General features: G+C 52.4%; 1 protein-coding gene across 2 annotated transcripts in view; it reads right to left on the bottom strand.

Moving 5' to 3' along the window:
* TRAF7 (TNF receptor associated factor 7) overlaps nucleotides 1–18,504 on the bottom strand; it is a 28,495-nt gene extending 9,991 nt beyond the window's left edge. Inside the window, exons 1-7 of one of the 2 annotated variants that reach the window (XM_066197731.1) lie at nucleotides 18,328–18,504; nucleotides 9,073–9,191; nucleotides 8,812–8,869; nucleotides 7,683–7,774; nucleotides 3,458–3,574; nucleotides 2,113–2,205; nucleotides 410–443 (exon numbers count right to left, since the gene is read on the bottom strand). In XM_066197731.1, coding sequence (XP_066053828.1) covers nucleotides 410–443; nucleotides 2,113–2,205; nucleotides 3,458–3,574; nucleotides 7,683–7,774; nucleotides 8,812–8,869; nucleotides 9,073–9,153 — 475 coding nt within the window. In that variant the 5' untranslated portion in view covers nucleotides 9,154–9,191; nucleotides 18,328–18,504. Of the gene's footprint in view, nucleotides 1–409; nucleotides 444–2,112; nucleotides 2,206–3,457; nucleotides 3,575–7,682; nucleotides 7,775–8,811; nucleotides 8,870–9,072; nucleotides 9,192–15,429; nucleotides 15,538–18,327 lie in introns of those variants that run through there. The other variant, XM_066197732.1, reaches the window with a different exon arrangement.
* Nucleotides 18,505–18,815: the final 311 nt, after the last annotated feature.

The following is an 18,815-nucleotide window of genomic DNA, read 5'->3' as shown; positions in this document are numbered from 1 at the left end:
GGGGCTCAGTCAGGGGCCAGAGCCCTGGCACTGAGGGGATGGGGGAGAAGGGGTTTTTGCCAAACGTGGCCCCTGGTTCTTTGTCCAGGCAGCCACAGAAAGCTCTCAGTTTGAAATCAGTGGGTCAACTCTGGGCGAGACATGTATTATCCTGGGATTATCCATTGCATTTCCCAGGATCTGAGAACATCCTGTGCCCAGGAGCAGGGCCCAGTCCTCTCTGCAGTGCCCATGCTCCAGAGTATACCATCAGTCCCCAGCCCCTCACTGCTGCAGTGGCACATCTGACTGACAGGCTCGTTTTAAGCCCTTTGGACATTTTTCTGCAGGTTTCTCTTTAGGTGAAAGCAAACAAACCAGAAAATAACAGTGTTTTGGCTGCATCACACAAGAACAGTTCTGTACTCACCAGATGTTAAGGCACATCTCCTGCAAAACGTGTGCTGTGGAGACAGAAAGGAACAGCAGTGTCAGCGTAAAATGAGAGCACGCAAATTATTCCCTGTGGCTACTGATGGGAAAGGTGGGAGATACCAAAGCCTGTGGCTCAGGAGCCTCAGCAGCTGTTCTGCCTGTTTTAGCTCAGCACCACAGGGCAAACCCCAGCTGCTTGCTCAGGGTGAGGCACAGGTCCTGCTCCCAAGAGCACTGAACACACAGTTTGGAGCTTTGATGCCCTCCCCATTCAGGATCAGGCCGTGATCGTGGTGAAGCCAAAGCCAGGGGCATGTTCTGCAACACTCTGATATTCATGGGATCACAGAATCTTGGAATGGTTTGGGTTGGAAGGGATGTTAGAGATCATCAAGTTCCAAATCCCTGCCATGGGCAGGGACACCTCCTACCAGACCAGGGCTCAGAGCTCCATCCTGCCTGCTCTTGAACACATCCAAGTCTTTCCTACCCTCCACATCTGCATAGGGTTTCTCTACTTCACCCTCCACTGCAGCCCATGTCATCCCTCTCATTCCCCTGAGAAGCCCTCGAGGGAAGGGGAAAGCTGGCCTCTCCCTGTCCTTGCCCAGTCAGCCCATCACTTCCATCCCTCTGGAGCCCTCCTAAGGTACCAGAAGCTGCCCTGTCCTGCTGTCAGGCAGATGGAACAGCTGGTTTGTAAGCCCATTAAATGCTCTGTAAATTTGAGCACTTTAAACAGCTCCCCTCTCCGTTCTGACAGTTTAACTTGACAAAGCAGCAAACACAATCTAACACACTAATGAACATAAAGGCTGCAGCATTTCACCGGTCCTGATCCTGCCCCGTGCATTCCCTGGAGCCTCCTCAGCCACATTCCCTGGCCAGGGAGCCAGCTCTTGGCAGGGCTGTGAGTCCCCCTCTGGAGCTGTTATCTGCTGCCCTGCTCCCATGGCCTTTTCCTGCCCGGCACAGCTGCACCGAGCTCCCTCCAGAGCTGCCAAAGCAGGACTGCAGATGAAGCCAGGCTGCTTCCTGCACTGGGGTTTTTTTTCCACATTAACCAGTAAATCTCTGTGTCTCTATGTGCAGAGCTGCCTACTGGAATGGTGCAGCCAAACTGCACCAGCTTCCAGCTCCTTTGGGGAATAGCCCCCTCACTGCAATAAACAATCCTGAGCTCTGCTGCTGTTGCTACAGCCCTATCCTGGTGATCAGAAGCACGTCAGAAGCATTAGAGCCATCTCAAAGCCATCTTTCTTCACAAGCAGCACAGAAACAGCAATAATATACAGCTTCTATTAAATCCCAGTAAAATGGAATCCAGAAGAATATTCATAATAGCCCGTGCCTTTCATTTGAGGATCACAAATCCCTTTGCAAGCATTAACTAAATGAAGCTTCAAGCCATTCTTGTTTTATAAGCAACACTTCCTTCACAACTGAAGCACAACCATTCCTGGGGTGCCCAGGAGCTCCTGCAGAGCCCTTCAGGAGGAGTTTTTGACCTCATGGAAGCCACAACAAGGAGACTGAAGATGGCCAGGACAGGGTGGCTGACATTACAGCTCTCCTGGGAAAAGCCACCCCGTTTTAAGCAAGCCTTAGTTTTGCTTGACAGTCCTCAGGGAGGGACAGAGGGGACAGTCCAGGCTTGGCTCTGGCTCTCAGAGGATATTTGGGAGAGCCCTGCCTTACCCCACAGGTTGTGATGACGGGATCCTTAAACACACTGCAGCACAGCTGGCAGCACAGCTTCACGGACGGCTGCTCTGCAAACACCAGGGGCTCCTGCAGGGCACACAGAGGGACACAGACAGCATAGATTAGTACAAACCAAGAGCCTGCAGAAGGAATAATGTGTTATTCCCTCAGTGGTGAGCCTCAGGGAGCCTGGGGCACACTGAGGGTTTCATTGTCTCAAAATAAAATTCTGTCTGGATCTGCTGATTTCCAGAAGGGGAAGAATGAACTTGGGAATGGCTGGAGACCCTCAGCTCTTCAAAAACTGGGGGCCACCAACATCTGGCAGGATCAGCAAACTGCACACACCAACTTCTTTGCCAATGATTCAAGTGACCAGAACTGCATGAGCTGCACTGGCTGGGATTTTGTCCTTGGTTGGTCTGAGCACAGAGTTGTCAAAATTGTACTAAGCTTAAGAGCATTTTAAAGCAGCCTGCACTCTTGCGTTTTTCAAGCATTGTGAAAGAAGGGCTCCGTCACTCCTTAGGAAGCAGAAATAACATTTTTTCTGCTGCAATGGGCCCATCTCTCCAGTTTTGTTTAGCAACTAGGACAGTCAGCACAGGGCTCCAAGCACATCCTCCCAGAGCACCACAGCTCTCCAGGGCTCCAAGCACGTCCTCCAGGAGCACCACAGCTCTCCATGCTCACATTTCAGAGCATTTCCAATCAATCTCTGCAGTTCACTCTGTCTTTTCATTGTGTGCTGCTCTCAGAAATGCAAACACAGCCCCCTGGATTCCTAAATATGCAACATACTCTTATCCCAGATCAGTGGCATAACACCGCCTGACCCTTAATTCATCCAGTTTGGGGTTGGTTACTGTGTCACAAACTAAGCTCAGTTTTAAAGTATCCTCCCCCAGCATGTAGATAATCCCTCGCACCCTTACAGGGTTTACAATCAAGTCTGTGGGGTGCCAAGCAGCCCTGAATGAGGATGGGGCTCCAAATCCACGGGGACTTGTATTTTTCTTGCTGCCTGGGGCCAGACCACCAGCCTGAACCTTGCAACCCACCCTGCTCTGCTGCAGGGAATCACGCAGGACTTTGCAAAGACTTACAGTTTTTCTGGGAAGCAGAAAAGCCTCACCATTGTCCTCGCTTTCCAGGCAGGGAAATGGTACATGAGGAAGCAAAGTCAGTGGTGGAAACAAAAGTTAAAAGCAGGAGCCTGAGCCAGGCACGGCACAAAATCTGCCCCTGAGAGCTCTGTGTACTCACGACAGTCCACTAAATTACTCTTTTGACACTGAGCTTCCTAATCCTGCTCCTTCAGACAATCCCAAATACCTACTGGCTCCTCCTCTTCCTCATGGAGTGAGAACGTGGAGCGCAAGGACATGTTGGACTCGGAGTGCAAGGAGCGGACGGAGATAGCGGAGTCGGAGCGGCGCGGGGTGCTGATGGGAGGCTGCGGACACAGAGCACCCCTGGTCAGTGCAAATCATTCCCAAACTCCAGGAAAAGCCTTCACGTTCAGTTTTCCCCCTCCACGACACTCAGCTGCACTGAGTGGCCCTGCTGCTGCTGCGTGCCCTTCCCTGCACCGTGCCCAGAGATGGGGATCACTCGGGTTTAACTCCCCAAGCCAGGCTGACATTGAAATTCCGAGCACATCACTTTCTCCAAGGTGCATTCCCTGCACACTTACCGTGCACACCCGCAAAGCAACGGTCTGGAAGAATTAATCCTTCATGGAAAGCTCCGTAAATCTCCCACAGAGACTGCTCCAGCTCCTGCCATGTCTCTAATCTCTGCAGCAGCACTTGTTGTTGCACTCGCTATCTAACTTCTGCCAAATTTCTTTGCGTAAGTGTGGAGACTTCCTTCTATTGAATTCTCTGTGAGCCCGGCTCTGCCGCTTCCTTTTCGGGAGGGGAGAGTGAAGCGGACACGGCGTGCACCAATCCACAGAGATCCTCTGCCCACGGCGGCCTTGGGATTGGCTTTGGGGCACTGCTGCTGCTGGAATATTAACCAGCAGCATGTCTCCGAGGCTGGAATACCAACCATCAGCACGTAGCCAAGGTGCCATTCGGTGTCCAAGTGCCACTGGAGACTGCAGACCACGGGGAGACTGGATTTGAGGATCCAGTGCAACTGGGAGCGCAGCCACTGCGGGCTTACTCTGCAAGAGATGCTGCTGGTGGACTGGGAAAGGTGCAGAGGGGAGGAACAAAGGTCTTCAATGAGCAGAATGGATGCTCTCACAAAGAAATGGAAGAATGAAGCCAGAAGCTTCAGACACTTCAGACAAGGCATGATGGATGAGCATCTGCACATGCCACACTCTCCAAGGCTTGGCTGCAGCCTCTCTCAGTCTCTAGTCCTGAGGAGTGTTGGCTGGAAGGAGCTCTGGAGATCCCTGGCTGCTCACTGGAAAAGGGACTCCCCCGGCCCTGGCCCTGACACTACCCAGAGAACAGGGAAAGCCGCATGGACCACACTCTGCTGAGTTCCTGTCCTGTACCTCCTGAGAAAAACACTTTTCCTCGTGTTCCATCTGAGCCTCGGGAGCTGCACTCTGTGTGCCTGCCCTGGGTGAAAGTGGGTGACATCAGACCCAAGCACAGACAAAGGCAATGCAGGAGGGCAGTGGGGCTGGCAGGAAATTCAGCAATGAAAGCTGCAAGATGAGGTTCAGAGGCTGCTGCCCTCCCCAGAGACAAAGCACGCTGCAGTCCCAGGGCAGCCTGGCTGGGCTGCAGGAGAGCAGCAGACCAGGATCCTGCTGGTTCCTCACACTGCTCTGCTGCTTCATTTTTATGATCCTGGGCTCCAAGGAACTCAGAAATGCTGCATCTGCTTAGAAGCCAAAGCATAAATGTCTTTCCCTTAAAGACAGCATATTTATTGGCTAAATACATAAACCTTAAGGAGGAATGGTTATAATGAGGTAAATCCATTTTATGTGTACCCATTCGTTTTATTATTTTTCTCCACTAGTAGCAGAAATTATTAAAATAACCAGAATGACTGTGCATAGTTCCCACTCTGGAGGTGACAGGGGGGTGAGGGCAGCAAAGGCAGGCTCTGCAGGGAGGCAGGTTTGTCACCAGCAACATCCAGTGAGCATCACCAACAGAGAAGGGGGACTGCAGCATTCCCAGGAGGCAGGGGTGTGAGACACAGAAGGTTTGTGTAAGACTGTGGGCTCAGCGCCCTGTGTCCTGGTTTGGATAATGCTGGTGTTAACTGCACAGCAGAGAAGGGGATGTGCTGAGAAGGATCCCTCACTCCCCCTGGGCTGTGGGGACAGCACAGAATGGCAGAGGGCATGCTGGCAGTTCCAGACTCTCTGGGTATCTGCAGCCTTGGTTTTGCCAAGCAAATAAAAGTCAAGAGACCTCATTTCTCCTCTAAACATCAGGCACACCTTCAAAGAGCCCAAGGATGGAGCACTCAAACATCTGATGGAAGACGGAGAGTTTTTTGCTGGCAATTCAATCCAGCCTCTGGCTCAGAGGTGAAGCTCCCTGTAAACAACAAGACTTTGGACAGCCAGACAGCCTCCATCCACAGCATCCAATCGTTCCAATATTCAGCTGCAATCTTTAGCTGCAGTTCCCATCACCTCAGCGACAGAAGCAGCCTCCAGGTGGAGGCTCCAGCACAGCCCTAGTTCCAGCTCCCTGCAGGCACAGCAAGCTGGGAACCTGTGGCACTGTGTGCAGGAAGGACAACAGCAGCCACTCAGTAATCCCTGCCCTGCACATAGAACACACTGCTCTGCTTCTGTTCCATTAACAGCAGCTTTACAAGGAAAGAAAAAGGGGTGGTGGAGGTCACAGGAGGGCTCTGACTCGTCTCCAACTGTCTCTCTGATGGCTAAGAAGCCCTTGGCAGCTTCTGGAGGAGGGAACACTCAGTGATGAGGAAGGGAAATCCCAGATTATTTCTTGACAAAGCAAATGAAGCTTCCTAAGAGGGTTAGTGAGTCTGCCTGGAGCAGCAGGCAGAGCTGGACAGGGGCGGTTCTGGTTTGTCAGCACCTCACGCTGCTTCCTGAATCACTCATTAATCCTCTCACTATTTTTGCTGAAGAATATTTAACACTCCAGGGAACGTGGGCTGAGACTGTCCAAGAGGATTGAAGCTGGCTCCCAGCAGAGATCTCCCCCATTCTTGGCTGCACACCCCAGTTTGTGCCAGTGAAGTTTTCAAAGGAGTCAGACAGTTTCTTTATCAGACCTGGCTAAATGAAATATTCACAGCATTCCCTCCTCTGGAAAAATCCTCCCCTCTGCCCTGTGAGAACTGCCCAGCTCGTGAAAAGGGCACTGTGAGCACAGCACTCAGCTCACAGGGTCTGTGCTGACAGCCAGGGGTGGCCTGAACACTGGCCCAGCTCGTGGGGCCAGTGGTGGGCTGGAGAGCTGCACTTGCCAAGGACACCAGGCAGATTTTCAAAGGACTTGTTAGAAAAAAGACCAACAACAAACAAAACCCCCACGGGCTCACATAAAACACAGCAAGATCTCTGAGCAACAGAAGGAACTTTATAGGATGCTGACAATAAAATTCTTTGCAATCTGGTGTCAAATTTATTTTAAGAAGTGCTGCAGCTTCACACTGTTGTTGACCCCAGTCACTAACTCCAGCAGCAATGATCCATTTATGCCTGGCTTGGAAATTGGGTCTTGTAACCTGACTAAGTCTACAAGTACTTAAGCTGAAGTTTGCTACTAACATGTTTAGATCTGAACAGAGCTTGTGATTGTGAGATGTGACAGGAGCACCAGGGACAAGAGAAAATCCAGCCTCGGAGCTGTCCATCCCTTCATCAAGGTTTGCTTTGCTGTTGCTGTTCTTGATTTAATTGATTTAGCTAATTTAATTTCTCTCCAAGCAGCTAACCCTGGAGCCTGTTGAATCACTAAATTCCCCAAAAAGAACTTACTCAGAAGTGAGTGAGAAAACTGGATACAAAATTGGGAACTGCTTTTACCACCAAGATACTGGGAAGCACGGGAATGGTTTGTGTGGGAAGCCCAGCACAGCCCATAGTGTCCAACACCCCACTCTGCAGGTTCTAAACCCTCTCCCTGTGGTCAGAGGCCCCATCTGGAGGTGGGAATAGGAATAGATTCTACAGCCATAACTGCAGAGCCAGCTGGGATCCATCCAACACGAAGAGTGCCTGGCCCCAGTCACAGCCCAGCCATCCCTGGCAGGGGCTCTTTCCTCCCGAGCTCCCTGCTGTCCCAGCAGCCGGGAACACCCTCACAAGGAGGCTCTGGGATTTGTAGTTCCCAGGCTTTGGACCCACATAACCATTTCAAGCAGTGTGAAAAGCAGCAGCAGCAGCAGCTCCAGCCTAAAGCTCCAGGTCAGAATGAGCTGCTCCCCCACAGCACCGACCTCGGGAGCAGCCAGGAACGTTAAGGCTGGTGCTGCCTCTGGGACACATGTAACACAGAGAATGATGAGGGAGACAGAGGAGTCGAAAGGAGCTCCAGACACCGCTCATTTCACTTGTGATCAGCTAAGCCAGTCAGGACGGCCCTGACAACACCTACCATGCCATCGTCCTCATCCCGTGGGGAGTAGGTGAGGGTGCTGGAGGAGGACGGGGTCCGACGGTGCTGCTTGAAAGTATTGGTCCCGTCAGCTTTAAAGGGAATTAAAAAATAAAAACAAGCATTTAGGCTCCTCAGAAACATTTCCAAGCTATGGGACAGCCTCTGTAGCTGTTCCTCAGAAAAGGAAAAAACAGGGAATTCTCTAATGCTGGTTCATGACAGGACGTATCAGCACAGGCAGAACAACCCTGATCTCTGAGAGCTTGCCCAGAAAAGAGCACAGATAACATCCTGTCAGGTTAAAAATACTATTTAAAGGAAACTTTGTTCTCCCACGTATCTCAGTCACAAATAAAAATTGCCTGAATCCAGGGAGGTCTGGATATCCCTGAGGCACAGGGGAGCCACGCTAAACTAAATATGAAATATTTGTATAGAGATCATGTAACTAACTCTTATACATATAAAAGTCTGAATGTAAATATTCAGGAGTCCAAAACCATCCAGCATCCAGGACAAACGTAATCCAAACATTTTTCACAGGCAGATGTTCATTTCTTTATCAACATCAGTGTCAAGTCTTTTTGTTTCTATTAAAGGAATGACACTTGTATTCCAAAATGAAACCAGGCCTCTTCCTACATTCACCCCACGTGCCAGGGCTCAGGCTCCCCTCACCTGCTGAGCTTTGAGGAGCAAGGCATAAGGAATTGTAAACGAGCAGGGACATTTGCATCCCCTTGAGCCTGAGCTAAAAATGGCCACGGGGTTTCACCAAAGCTCCGGAGTGACTCACAGTCAGGCACAGAAAGAAGATGGAAATTTTCAGCATTGGTGATGACTGCCACAGGGATCAATAAGATTTGGTGCTGAGCTCAGTATCAAAGCCTGTTGTACTACTCTGTTTTCAGTAAGGGCTTCCCAGTGGTACTGCTCAGTCTGCCTGAGGGGAGAAAATTCCTGTGCCTGCTCATTTCCATCGTGTCAGGACACTTGGGCTGCATAACACCAAACCCAGCCCCTCAACACCTGGTTAATGACCAGAGAGGTTCTCCCAACATCTCTGTGATCTGTAAAACAACAACAGCCACCCTGGGATCACACACAGTACACCTGAAATACTCACCCTTTGTGATGGTGGTCACAGCAGAGAAGGCTGGTCCAAAAGTTGTTTCCATTCTTGTCTGAAACATTGAAAAAATGAATGTCAGGGCACCGAAAGCCTTCAGACTTTGCCTGAGCTGGTGAAATACTGCACACACATTGCCAGCTTTTATCTGTGAATAGTGAGATTTTAAGTGGCAAGAAAACACCCCATTTCAAAAGAAAGGTTGAGAACACAGGAAGCAGCCCTGTCCCCTGCCTGTGCCACCAGCAGTGGCCTTACCCCGTTAGTATTTTCAGAAGTAGTGATGTTTGTTGTGCCACTGGAGAAACGATTGTAGCGAGCGTTCTTGTTTGAGCTCATAATCTAGGCCAGCATCTGTTAGTCATGGGAAGCTTGCTCTGTGGAAGAAGAAGGACACAAAGGGAGTTAGGCTCACTGTGGGTATTTTCCTGGGCTCAGAGAACACTCTCCTGCAGCACGGAGCCCAAGTGTTTACCTAAACTCACATAAACCTGGATTTTCAGAAGCAAGAGGCGAGGACAAAGTCAGATTCCTTCAAATTGCTCCTGGGTGAGTGATCAGCATTTTTAAAATATATGATTATAGTTTAATAAGAGCTTCATTTCTCTTCCTCCACCATTTCATTAGGCTCAAGTTTACAAAGTCAAGTATTCCACAACAATAATCTGCAGAAACACATGGAATTTGCTTTCTTTAACCTCTGCTGAAACCTGATACTGCTTCAGGGCACAATTATGCTGCTGTCCCAGCAAATCTGACAAGATGCTCTCAGTCTCCTTCAGAGGCAGGACACCCTCGGGAAGGAGCTGCAGCTCCTCTGCCATCAAACAGAGTTTCCCTCAGAGAGGACAAAGCTCAGCCTGGCACTGGGGAGGGGAAGTGTCTCAGGTGTTTCTAGCAATTGGTTTTCTCTTATTTGGGAGCGACAAGTCCTAAATCTCCAAGCTCTTTATAAAAACACCACTGTGATTTCTCCACTTTACAGAAAGGGAAATTGAGGCTGGGAGAGAGAGACAGGCTCCCAGCAGGCAACTGTGACCTGGGATTTGTGCAGGGATTCCTACCTCCCTGGAGAGCCCTGGCACACAGGGCTGGGCACATCCTGCACAGGCACTGCAAGCGCCGCAAAGGTGACACCAAGGCTCTGCCCAGGGCCTGACACAGCACTTTCCTGCAGCTCTGGATCCAACAGCTGTCAGGCAGCCAGCAACAGCAGCAGCAGAATCCTGAGCAGGGGATTGCTGCTCAGCTCTAAACTCTCAGAAACAACTAAAATGGTCAAAAAACATAAAACCCCCCCAAAATTCTGAAGAAAAACCAAACAAACTGAAACCCTGAAACCAAACCCAAAACCATCTGAAACCCAGGGATCTGGATAATGTTTTCCACACACGTGACAGCACTGTCCTGGCTGCTTGCAAATGCCAGATCCCTAAGGAGATGCTGAGCACAGAGTCTGGAGCTGTCTCACAAGCAGCAGGAATGAAGCAGAGCTGTGCTGCAGCATCAGGGAGACCTGCAGAGTTTAAAGCTGGGCTCCAGCAAGCCAGAGGTTTGGCTTTGGCCATTGGATCCTTTTATTCCTGTTCGTGTTCCTGAGGGCAGAGAGAGCAGAGGGAACCTGGAGAGTGAGAGGTGCGAGAGGGCAGACAAAGGGAAGATCTGAGCCCCACTGACTCAGCCTCTCTCCCTCTGGCAGCCTTGGATGAGACACTGGAGCTCTTGGCTTCCTCCCGGCAAAAATCCCCCCCTCCTGCACAAGCCTGAAGATTCCCCTCTTCAGTTACAAAGCCTGAAGATGAGAGGTCTCCAGCTAGGGTCTCCAGATAATGCAGTGCTCATAAATTAGGCAAAGCAAATACTTCCATGAGCATAGCACAAACTGCCACGTTCCCTGGGATCTCCCGTCTCAAGGCTGCATTATCTCATGTCCTATAACACAGGTATCCCTAAAATTCCCCTCTTCACAGGTTCCCTATATCTAGCAGTACAGCTGGGCTCACCACTCTCCTCTGGGAAAGGGATTCAGCACCCTGCTTCTCCCATCACTGGGTGGAAATAGAGAAATATTCTAATTTCCAGGGATACGAATCCACGCAACACCTACCCACACAATTCTGATCCTGCACTACTCAAAGGCAGGAGCAGAGATTTGCTCCCACTTCATCAGCCATGTCAGTTAAGGTTAAGGGAACCTGGCATATGAAATATTCCTCTTGGGGTTTAGGGCGAACAATCATTCCCAGCTGGAAAGAGAGGAAACCCACCCCGATGGTAGATGGTGGGCTGTCTGGAGACTCAGGCAGAGCTTCGTTCCCTCTCCTTTTCAGGGTATGTGTCACCTTCAGATGGAACAGATGGAGACTCAAGCAATGGGAAACACTCAGAGACAGGGAAAAGAAAAATGGGGATAAACTGACAGCGTGAGGAGTTCTGTGATATCATTAAAGGTTGGGTCAGACATGCCACAAGCAGTGACTGCAACCACTGAGCCGCTGCAGTGACCCTTCAATCCCTGCCTGGGAACCTCCAATAAACCCAAAGTGGGGAAGGCAATGTGGAGTACAGGGATTTTCCACTCACTGTTCATCAGCTTGACCTGTGCCTGCAGCTTGGCCGAGCAAGGTACCTGCAGCAGCAGCAGGGAGCCTGCTGTGTCTGCTCTGAGCAGGGACCAGAGGAATGTGAGCAATGGAAAAAATGCCGAGCGGAATTTCAGCCAGGCTGCACCACACCAGCTGCCACGGCAATATCTGATTTCAGCCCAAACCTCTGCGCCCACCACAGACAGGAGCATTTCAGCACAGCAGACGCCTCCCCAGAGCATTGTCTGACAAGCTCCTCACACCTTCCTTCCCATCTGAGAACCTTTTCCAACTGATACCAAAGAATTGAACAGGAGGCAGAAAAGAGCTGATGGTGTCAACATTAATACCAGCCTCCTACAGCACTCACAAAAACCTCTGCCAGATCTCTGCACCTCTGCTTGGCATCGCTGCCAAGCTACACTGTCCTGTGCTCCCAGGCCTGGAGGATGAGTGTCCCCCTTGGGAACCCAGCCTGTGAGCCAGATTCTCCTTGCCTGGACTTAATTTTTTTCATGTTTTTAACATGCAACGTCAGCGTTTTTTACAGTAAACAAAGAGGGGAGGGGAATCTCCTCTGGAAAAAGGAAGCTGTGGGGATCCAATATTCAGTAAATCCCACAGCTGATCATAACCAGATGTGAGGGGGGGGCAGGGATAGGTTTCAGCATTTGCACATCACAGGGATCAACTGGAGGCTTTTGAGACTCAGTGAGAAGAAAAGCCTCAAAATCCTACTGTAGTAATCCAGGCAAGAAAAAACCCAACCACCAGTAGCTGCAGAGGCAGCTGCAGGGGGAAGCAGTGCTCCTTCTCCCTACTGCTGAGGGGCGATCCAACAGGATCAGCCACACATCACCCCGTGACTGCACCTCAGAGCTGGCAGGAGGATCAGGACCAGTGGCCTGGCTAATGCCCCCTCTCTGCCCACTGAAGCTCTCTCCGAGGTTATTCACCCCCAAGGAAACTGCTGGGCTGACAAATTGTCCCACAGCAGGAGCACTGCCAGGGGGAAAGGCAGGCACGGGTGATCCTGCCCTGGCTGGAACAGCCTCTGCCTGACATGAAATGTCCTTATCTCACAGTTTGGGTGAACTTCCTTATCTCACAGCTTGGGTTTTGATGGCATAAGAGCTTCTGTTCCTCTCACAACACTGCCCTCACAACAAGAAGGGTTACACATCCTTGAGAGCATTGGCACATCCCCAGGGAAATACTCTGACAGAAGCTCCGTGGGAGAAGGGCAGGTGCCAAGGGCACAGGGTGTTTACGGGCTAATTAACGATTCTGTGCCCATCAGCACCTCAGGTGCACCCCGGCAAGGTGACGAGGACTATCAGCATCTGGTCTGACCTGTAGAGCACCTGCTGTAAGAACGCAGAGCTGCAGCAGGTCCCTGACACAGACACCCCTGGATGGACACTGGACAAGAAGTGGACAGTGCAGCCCTCTGGTCACTCCTCAGCTCAGGCCACAGTTCTAAGCATCACTGTGTCAGCTCGTTCCAGCTCCCAGGTGAAGATGGTGAATAAAAGCAGCAGTGAAATCCCCACCTCTGCAGGTGACACTCAGCTCTTCCAAGCAGTCAGTGCCAGCTGGTGATGAGGAACTTATGAAAAACCCCACAAAACTAAGGAGACAAAGAGGCTGTAGATGAGCTAAAATCTAAAAGACCTGACCCAGCAGGACATTTCTTACACTCCTTAGATGTCAGTCAGTGCAGGAAGGACATAAAACACGAACAGAAGCTCAGACTTACTGACAGGACGTGGCACCTCCACCTGATGAACCTGTGGAGCAGTCTTTTTACTGTTTATAAGTTTTTCTTGTAAGTCACACCAGCTTTTCTGAGTGTCTTACAGTGAGACCATAATCGTACTGAGTTGTCATCAATAAAAATAAAAGGGGTATTTTTAATTGCTGCTACTTTTACCAGTGCTTGCACTGACTGCAGGACTGAGAGAGCACATTCAATAGCTGTTTGAACACTGCCATGCCTTTGAACAAATGAAGTTCAGAAAGGAAAAGCATTTCATATGATGCTTTTCCTAAAGGATAATGAAGCCTTGGGATAGAAGAACATTTGCAATACTTCATGCTAAAACCTGAAGCTGTAACTTTCAAATGTTCCCACAGCTGGATCAAAAGCGATTGCGCTGGTGAAACGAAGCACCTCAATTTTCCCAGAAAAATAAAATTAAATTAGAAGTTAGAACAGAGGCCAATATTCAGTGCTGTTCCATGACATAAAAGCTACATTTGAAGCTTTACTTCCATTTCAGGTAACTTGGGAGGACCCACCTACAACCCCATTTTTGTTATGCAGCCCAGGTCTCAACAGTTCTGACCCTGCAACCAAAATTGTCCTGTGTGGGCTCAGCACCCCCTCAGTCACTGCTGGGCAGGGACAGGCACATTCACAGCTCTGCCACACAAGGACCTCTATCCAAAAGGTGCTTTGAAAGCTGGCCCTGCTACTGCAGAGCTGCACGCTGTGCCTCTCACAGCTTGTGCTCTTCCACATCCTCCCTCAAAGAACAGACCCCTTCAGAGACCATCACATTGTGAAATTGTGGATTTGGTGAAGGAGAAAGAATAAAACCCCAGCCAAGCCCTGAAACCCACAAAGTCCTCCCCCTCCAAGGCAAAAATCTCAGTCCTGCTGCAGTTCCTTGGGAGGGAATGGCCAACTCTGTGCAAGGCAGATCCTGATGGAAGATACCACACTTCAGAAGCAGAGAACAGTCACCCTCACCACTCACACCACAACTGGTGCTCCTCAGACTCGTCTGACAGAGAGAACAAATGCCTGCCAAGACCATTTGGGTGCTGTGGGCTGGCTCAGCTCTGCTGTTGGTCTCCCTGCTGCAAATCTGACCCATAGAGGGGCTTGTGACTCAACTGAAAACCCCTGAAGACACGGCAGGGCAGCAGCAAAGACTGGGGGATGGAGAAATTTGGCCTCTGCTCTTCCAAGGAAGCCAGAGGAATGTTTGTCTCACCTGGACTCTGCTCTCCTGGAGTCCTGCTAGACCCAAAGCAATCAAAGCTCCTCTCTCCTTTATTCCCCAATTCCTGTGCCATTTTTCCCAACTGCTTTGCCTTATGGTTGGCTGCACTGCATCCTTGGGAAAGCTGTAACCATCCCATCACACTATGGGATCCTTCCAGATTAAAGTCACAGGAAACCTGAGCCCATAGCCATGACTCAAAAAGCACAAAGTCTCACTTCCACCCCCTGCTCCCCCCAACATCCCCCAAAGCTTTGACACCTTGTGACACACACTCTTCTCTGCCCTCTGGATGCAACTAGAACACTTCAAGGATCCAGCTGAAATGCATCATCTCCTTCAGAAAAAAACTCAAAAAACATCTAGCAAATTCCAGTCACCTGCTCTTTTCTTGTAGAGCTTCCTTGGGCTTTGCCACTGAGAACAAGCAGGAGGCACCCACAGACACCAACACTCATCAATCAAATCAGTGATCCTGGGAGAAACAGCACCAAATCCTTGATTCCAGAAGAAATCAGGGCATGTGGACACTTCCACCATGGCAAACCTACTGACAGCTCTGAGACAGAAGCACCGCTCAGTGTCCCACAGCCCCCAAAAACCACGGAATAAACTCTCCCCCAGGCTGACTCAGAATTCCAGGGGAGGCAGCGGGACACTGTCTCTCCTCACAAACTTGGCTTCTGTGCTCACAACTCTGCCTAAGGAGCATGGAGGATTTCCCACTTCTGCAGCACCAGGACAAGCTCAGGACACGCTTGCTGGGTCACTGCAATCAAGCATTCCACGCCCTCGCAAAGGTCACTCTGAAGGATCACAAAATCAGTGGAACAGAGCTCCAGCTGCTCTCAGGCCACAGGTACCCCCTTCCAAACTGGGGCTGGACTCCAGGCACCTCCTGCTCTCCTCTGAGGGATAGAAACAGTTCCTCCCTCGCTGTTGGAGGGGAGCAGCTTCCCCAGGAACGCTGCCCACAGCCTGACACCCGGAGCAAACGCTTCTCCTCGGGGGACACTCACCCTTTGGCCATCCCGAAACGGCGGAGCTCGGCAAGGTGCCACCACCACCACCATGCCCAATTCCTGAGCCGTGCACGGGCTTCTCCTCGGCCAAAGCGCCTCTTCCGCTCCGTGCGTGCGTGTGTGGATGGCTCCCCGGTGATGTAAACACAAAGGCATGCGGAGCAGTGGGCGATATGGAAATCCAGCTGGAAAATCCCACGGCTCAGCCAATCTCCACGCTGCCTCCCGGCTTTGCCCCGGCTGCTCCGGGTTCGGTTTGGTGCAGGAAAAACAACCCCTCTCCCGGAGCACATGGGTTTATTCCCCTGATCAGGGAAAGCTCCGGAGACAGAAAAGTCCTCTGCTTGCTTTAAGGGGAGTTTGAGTTTCTCACTCCCTTTTACAGTTCCCGAACTATTCAGAATTCTGAATAACAAACAGCAACACGCTCTCTGCCCGCAGAGACAACCCAGGGAACTCCAGTTAACTAAGAACAGGCACAAAAAGGCAGAGCTGGGGCGCAGGACTGGCCCGAAACACAGCCACTGATGGTGGTGGGGGACTTTTCTTGCCAGGACACCCCTCCCAGAGCTGAGGCTCTCTCAGGCACAGGCACTGCCCTGCTCCAGCCCCGGGACACCTCGTTAAAAGCAGGAAGGTGATTCTGAAGCTCCAAACTCGGGCTGTGCTCAAAGAAGGGTGACAGGTACCTCTGAGAGCAACCAGCTGCCTCCCTCCTTGTCCCAGCTGTCTCTGCAGCCCCTGATCCAAGCCACGGGCACAGGGACGTGCTGGTGTGTGCCTCAGCATGCCCATGGCAAAGGGGCACAGGCAGGGAAGGGACAGCAAAGGGAATAAAAACCGGGAGGGAAGAGTTCCAACAGACTGAACACGGCCACCTAATCCGAGTACTGAAACCCGGGAAGGATTTTCCCTCCAATGCCCCCCTCCTGGCACACCTGGGCTTGGCTGAGATAACCCGCGACAAAGGTACAGGAGTCATGCTCCAGGAGATCCCACACTCAGATCCAGCAGGGATTGGAAGGTCCCTGGGAACAGGGGGACACTCAGCCCTCGATGGCTGAAGCTCACTGAGGCTGCAAAGTGCTCAGCAGTGCCCAGGATCAGGGCAGGGCTGGCACCAGCACAGTGCTCTGCAACCATCCAGGGCTCCCTGAGGCTCCAGCAGCACCTCGGGATTGTAGAGCCCCGGGGAAGGGAAGGGACACAAACTTCCATGTGATGTTCACACATGGCTCTGGGCCACCAGAGGCTGCGCTGCTCACCCTGGGATCCCCCAGGCCAGGGAACCAAACCACCCCAAAACTACGGATTGGGGTTTGGTTTTTTTTCCTTCCTTCCTTGAGTCCAACCAAAGTGAAAACCCCCGTTTGAGGGTTAGCAGTATTACCAGCATCCCCTGACTGGAAACACCCCTGTGGCTCTGGTTTCCCACTCCCACAGGGCGAAACCTTCCCTCCCTCAGGCAGTGTCACCTGCACACAAACCAAACCCCAGAGCTGGAGCTTTCTGGGTGGATTCAGCCTGTCCCTTCCCTGCCCCAGACAGGGACCCCAGGACCTGGGGGGAATCCAGCAGACTGCAGACAGTACCTGCTCCTGCAGCTTCCTGCATGATTTTAGGGATTTGCTTTGCCAGGGGAGGTGCAGGTTGGACCTCAAGGGGAATTTCTTCATGGAAGGGGCTGCCAGGAATTGGAAGGAGCTGCCCAGGGAGGTTTGGACTCCCCATCCCTGGAGTTGTCCAAGGAATGCCTGGACGTGACACTCAGTGCTCTGGGCTGTACGTCTTTTCCAACATAAACAGTTCTGGGATTCTGTGATCTCACACTACTCTCACTCATCAAGGGCTTTCTGGAACCATCCTTCAGCCCCAAACCCTCTCCTGCAAGCCCCATCATCCTCGCTGTGGCTGGAAGCTCAAACCACAGGCAAACAAAACCCTCGAGGCCAAAATGCAGCAGCTGCTCAAGAGGAACCCAACTGCTCAGTGCAGGTTGAAAACACATCGCTGGGGGGGGGGGGGGGGAACCACACAGGGAGGCAAAATTAGAGTGCTGCGATTCAAACAAAGGCAGAGCAACGCTGCCAAAGTGGAAAAAACAACTGCTGGGTCACAGTTCTTAACACAGCTACGCCCTGGCAGGGACAACAGCCTGGACCTGGTATGTTATGGACATGCCAAATCCAGCTCGAGTGACACCCACCAGCACAGGGTCCTGTCTCTGAGCCCAGTAGAGCTCCAAATGAAGCTGAACCCAAGGGAAATCCTCCCCGCTGCCCTTCCCAGCACACCAGCGCAGGGATCCCACAGGAGCAAAGCGTCTGACAGCGCCTGTCACCGGGACAGAGCCCAGGAGCTCGTTTGAAATGAGGAGAGGACGGCACAATCCGCAATCCACAGCCCGATCCAGACCTGCGAATGTTCTGGGGTACTACCCCCGGATACCCCACATTTTGTATATTGTGACCCCAAAGCCCAGGGAAACGAGGTTACTGGAAGGGCAGGAAAGAACCGGCAGCAACACGTGCTGCGGTCGGAGAAGGAACGGAGCAGAAATTCACAAAACTCGGCAGGAAAAGCCGAAGCTGAGCAGGGAGTCTCATCTCTGCCATGAGACCCGGCCAACACACCGGGAAGGCAGCGGGGGCGGCGAGCGAGCCCCGGGCGGGATTCACCGGGGACAGAACAGCGCAGATGATGCTCGAGCTCCTCTGAGCGCCCCAACGGAGCCGCCGGCACCCCGAACACCGCGGGCGGCGGGCACGGGGCGGCCCCGGGAGCCTCCGCCGGCACCTCCTCGGCCCGCGGCCCAGCGCCCCCGGCCCGGCCCGGCCCCTCCCGTCACGGAGCCGCCCGGCGCGGCCCACCCGGCTCCCCCCGGCCCGCCCGTACCTCCCAGCGGCGGCGGCGGCCGCAGCGCCGGTGTCCGGTCCCGGCACATCGCGCCCGGGCCTGCTCCCCGCTGCCGCCTGGCCCGGAAGAGCCGCGCTCGGCGTTCCTCGGGACTTGTAGTCCCGTGCGCCGCTTCCTGCCCGCGCCGCCCGAGCCTCTCGGACTACAAGTCCCGACATTCCCCGCGAACCGTCACTCCGTGCTACATCCACTGTCGCTACTGGTTCGGCCGGGCCTCCTACAGTGACCAATCAGAAGGCGGCAGCCGCCGCCTCGGGCCACGCTGCGCTGCGCGTCGCCATTGGCGCGGAGGAGCGCGGCGGCCAATCAGCGCTGGAAGAGGCGGGGCGGCGGTCACGCCAACCGCCGGCGATTGGTTGTGCCCACAGTAGCCTGACCAATAGCGGCGTGGCAGAGGCTATAAAATATTCAGTGTGGCCCATGTGCGGTCTTTCCAGCCAGAGGTGCGGGATGGGGCGGTACGGGAC

Source organism: Chamaea fasciata, unplaced genomic scaffold, assembly GCF_029207755.1.
Source record: "Chamaea fasciata isolate MVZ Bird 193981 ecotype frontalis unplaced genomic scaffold, bChaFas1.0.hap1 SCAF_16, whole genome shotgun sequence".
NCBI lineage: Eukaryota > Metazoa > Chordata > Aves > Passeriformes > Sylviidae > Chamaea > Chamaea fasciata.
Note: the sequence above shows the minus strand (reverse complement) of the source record. Positions and strands in the feature narration are given on the sequence as shown.